Genomic DNA, 3,788 nt, shown 5'->3' on the forward strand with positions numbered 1-3,788 from the left:
ATACCCTTCTCTGGGTAAGGAACTGGCTAGAGGGCTGTGCCCAGCGGGTAGTACTTAATAGAGTTAAGTCCAGCTGGTGACCTGTTACAAGTGGTGTCCCCCAGGGGTTGGTACTGGGGCCCATCTTGTTTAATATCTTCGTTGATGACCTAGATGAAGGGATTGAGTGTAAGTAAGTTTGCAGGTAACACCAAGCTGGGAGATGGTGTTGATCTGCCTGAGAGTAGGGAGGCCCTACAGAGGGATCTGGATAGGCTGAATCGCTGAGCTGAGGTGAATGGGATGAGGTTCAATAAGGCCAAGTGCCAGGTCCTGCACTTTGGCCACAATAACCCCATGCAGCACTATAGGCTTGGGGCTGAGTGGCTGGATGACTGTGAAGAGGAAAGGGACCTGGGGGTGTTGGTCGATGCTCCACTGAACATGAGCTGACAGTGTGCCCAGGTGGCCAAGAAGGCCAACAGCATCCTGGCCTGTATAAGAAATAGTGTGGCCAGCAGGAGCAGAGAAGTAATCATCTCTCTGTACTCAGCTCTGGTGAGGCCACATCTTGAGTACTGTGTTCAGTTTTGGGCTCCTCACTACAAGAAAGACACTGAGGCCCTGGAATGTGTCCAGAGAAGGGCAATGTAAATGGTGAGGGGTCTGGAGCACAAGTCTTATGAGGAGCAGCTCAGGGAGCTGGGATTGTATAGTGTGAAGAAGAGGAGGCTCAGGGGAGACCTCATTGCACTTTAGAGCTTCCTGAAGGGAGGTTGTGACGAGGTGGGCCTTGGTCTCTTCTGCCAGGCAACAAACAGGACCTGAGGAAATGACCACGAGTTGTATCAGATGAGGTTTAGATTAGACATAAGGAAAAACTTTTTCTCTCAGAGAGTGGTCAGGCACTGGAATGGCTGCCTAGGGAGGTGGTGGAGTTGCCATCCCTGGCAGTGTTCAAGAGGTGTCTGGATGAGGAGCTGCAAGATATGGGTTAGTGGTTTGTTGTAGCTACGGTAATGGGAGGACGGTTGGATGAGATGATCTTGTAGGTCCTGTCCAACCTAGTGATTCTGTGATTCTGCATGAAGCTGCCCACTGCTTGTCTGAAGGTTAAAAAGGCAAAAGGGAGGACACGGTGCAAGGAGAGCTTCAGCACATGGGTGATTTCCTTCTGGTGTGTGAAATTCAGCAAGAATTGCTGAAATAACAGTCAGGCATTTACTTAAAAGTGCAGGATTTGTTTCATTTAGAAGAGTGTATCTCTGTTATTTCTTGGGTCGTGACCAGTTTGTAGAGAAAACAATCACATCCAGAATAGCTGCAAAGGAAGCACTGAACTTCATTCATTTTTCTTTCCAGCTTCTACTCGAACAAGAATGCAGAAGCAGAAACAGAACGATGGAAACGATACCTCAGGCAATGAAGAAAAGTGAGATTCTCCTCAGGACCAGGGGCTGCTGCAGGCCCTCACAGCTTTCGTTTTACTGCCTTCATTCATCGAGTTACTTTTTCAGTTGCTTTGATCCCAAACCAATAGTTGAAAACCCTTGGACTTCTGTATTTTTTTCAAGGTTTTTCTGATACTTTGCCTTAAGATGTAGCATGTATCCCATGTAAGCCACTGAATTTAATTTAATATATTTTCAGAGGATTTTCAAAACCAGCTTGGAAAGTGTCTTAGTTTGCTATTGCAGCGTTACCGATTGAAGCCATTTCAGTCTACCTGGGTGGATTTTTTTCCATCTCAAAGACAAAATGTCAGCTAGGGATCTCAAGTGCACTAATTTCACTTAGGTTTCATTTTAATGTCAAATCTCAAAGCATTACCTGCAAATATTGAGAATTAGGGGTCAGATATCGCAAGGATTTCTGTCTCTGTGTGTATTAACTACATCTAGTTCCCATTAACTTAAGCTGCACAGCAGCCGTGCAGGGTCAGGGTCTCCTTGCAGTGAGCTGTGCTGCACCTCAGGTACGTCTCATTCTGCAGTTCCTCAGCTCTCACCCCACACATTTCAGAGGGCCCAGGCTGAATTTCATTGAATCTCATAGAGATGGAATCTACACGTGTTGATGTGGCTGTGGCCGAACGTCACAGCACAGAGCCGCGTGCCTGAGGTGGTGCCTTACCCAAAAGGCAGCTTGGGAACAAATGCTTTTCAGTGTATTTATAAGGTATGGATTCAGATAGTGGATTCTTCTTTTTTTTCCTGCAGTGATAAAAGCTCTGCAGAACAGCCAGCTAAAGGAAAGGATGTTTTGCTTCTAGCGAATTAAATACAATAAACGAGGTGCCACTTTTTTAAATGACCCGTTTTAATGAGATCTGGCTCATGCAGCTGCTTAAATTAAAAGCGTCAGGGTAGCAAAGCATGCTGCTCATTGCACAGCAACACGTCTCTGCATAGAAAGTGCTTAGAAATGGTGTGGTGAACCTCGAATGCCTACAGTGCTACCCGCTGAGGACCAGTTCTGGTGCTGACCAAAAGCTGAAGCTGGAGCTGGGAAATGCTCCACAGACAGCTCATTGATTGGCCACTGAGTTTGTGAAATGAAGCTGAGTTATTTTTTTACTCGCAGTACGGCTTCAACTTTCATCCTGAAGAATGTACGGAAGCATTAAGAGTATGTGATGTTTATTTTTTCACTTTTAACAAGAGTTTTACAGTGCGAATGTGTGTTACGATGGGGCTTGCTGGCCCCAAGCTCTCTTACAGCAGCTGAAGTTGTTCAGTGATCCTCGGGTGAGAGACACGACAGAGCCCCGCACATAACAGATCTCCTAGCGCTTGACTGTGACACTGTGTGTTTGTTCCAACAGACTGAAGGCTTTACATCAAATGTATGGCAATATTTTATACAACTCGTCAGTTTATCTCCTTTCAAGATGAAATAAAATAGCTTTTAAAAGATACTTAGTTGGTGGCTTTATTAGATGAGAAGGCTTTTCTTCCATGATTCTGCAGCTGGTACGAGCAGAAGCTGCTCCATCACGAGAGGGAATGCCCTCAAGTTGTGACAGGGGAGGTTCAGGCTGGTTATTAGGAAGGCTTCCTGTGCTTTATGAGTCCGTAGGTGCCTGAGCCTCTGGGCTCTGCTGAGCTTGCAGTGCTATTTGCGGAACCGCCGGGCATGACGTAACGTCCAGAGCACAAAGAGCACTCGAGCACTCATTAACTCGCCAGTCCCCACCCCCTCTAAAAACATGTCATCAGCCATCCTGCAATTAGCAGCTTTCTAATCAGGCACGGAAATCTTCGTGTTCTCCAGTAGGCATCTCACTGCAAGATCCGGCTTCAGAATGGCACAGACTGCTCAGCCCGCTTCCCAGGATAAGAGATCAGAGCAAAAGAGATGGATGGAAAACGTGACAGCATTTTGTGTGCCTTCATGGGAAGGATCAAACTCCATCTGTCATCACTGTGGAGGAATGGACACCACGGAGAAGGCCTGGGAATGGGCTGCTACCCTCCATTGGGGCCAAGGGGAGTTCAGTGCAATTTATCAGTCGTGAAGTCATTATTAGGGTGTGAATTTACTTGAAAGGGGGAAATAAATACACTTCTTAGGCACGCTCTGCAGCCCTCCTGCTTTGCACACTCCTCGTTCTGCTTACATCACCTCTATCTGGGGACAGATAGTCTCCTTCAAACACAAAAATCTCTCCCAGAAATAGAATCTATTTCTTTTTTCCCCCTCATGACTTACTTACAGTCAATTCAGTTCACCCATCTGAGCTAAAATCACGTCAGACTTTCTTCCCTTTTTTATGAAAGAAAAGATACACAAAAGCACCAACCAGCCCC

The 3,788-nt window shown here is 46.3% G+C and overlaps 1 protein-coding gene across 1 annotated transcript in view; it reads left to right on the top strand.

The window, feature by feature from the left end:
- RB1 (RB transcriptional corepressor 1) overlaps positions 1-2,896 on the top strand; it is a 65,597-nt gene extending 62,701 nt beyond the window's left edge. The window contains exon 27 of the mRNA XM_015851795.2: positions 1,342-2,896. Within this exon, the coding sequence (XP_015707281.1) occupies positions 1,342-1,415 (74 nt within the window). The 3' untranslated portion in view covers positions 1,416-2,896. The remainder of the gene's footprint in view (positions 1-1,341) is intronic.
- The last annotated feature ends 892 nt before the right edge of the window (positions 2,897-3,788 follow it).

The sequence above is a fragment of the Coturnix japonica genome, chromosome 1 (genome assembly GCF_001577835.2).
Source record: "Coturnix japonica isolate 7356 chromosome 1, Coturnix japonica 2.1, whole genome shotgun sequence".
NCBI lineage: Eukaryota > Metazoa > Chordata > Aves > Galliformes > Phasianidae > Coturnix > Coturnix japonica.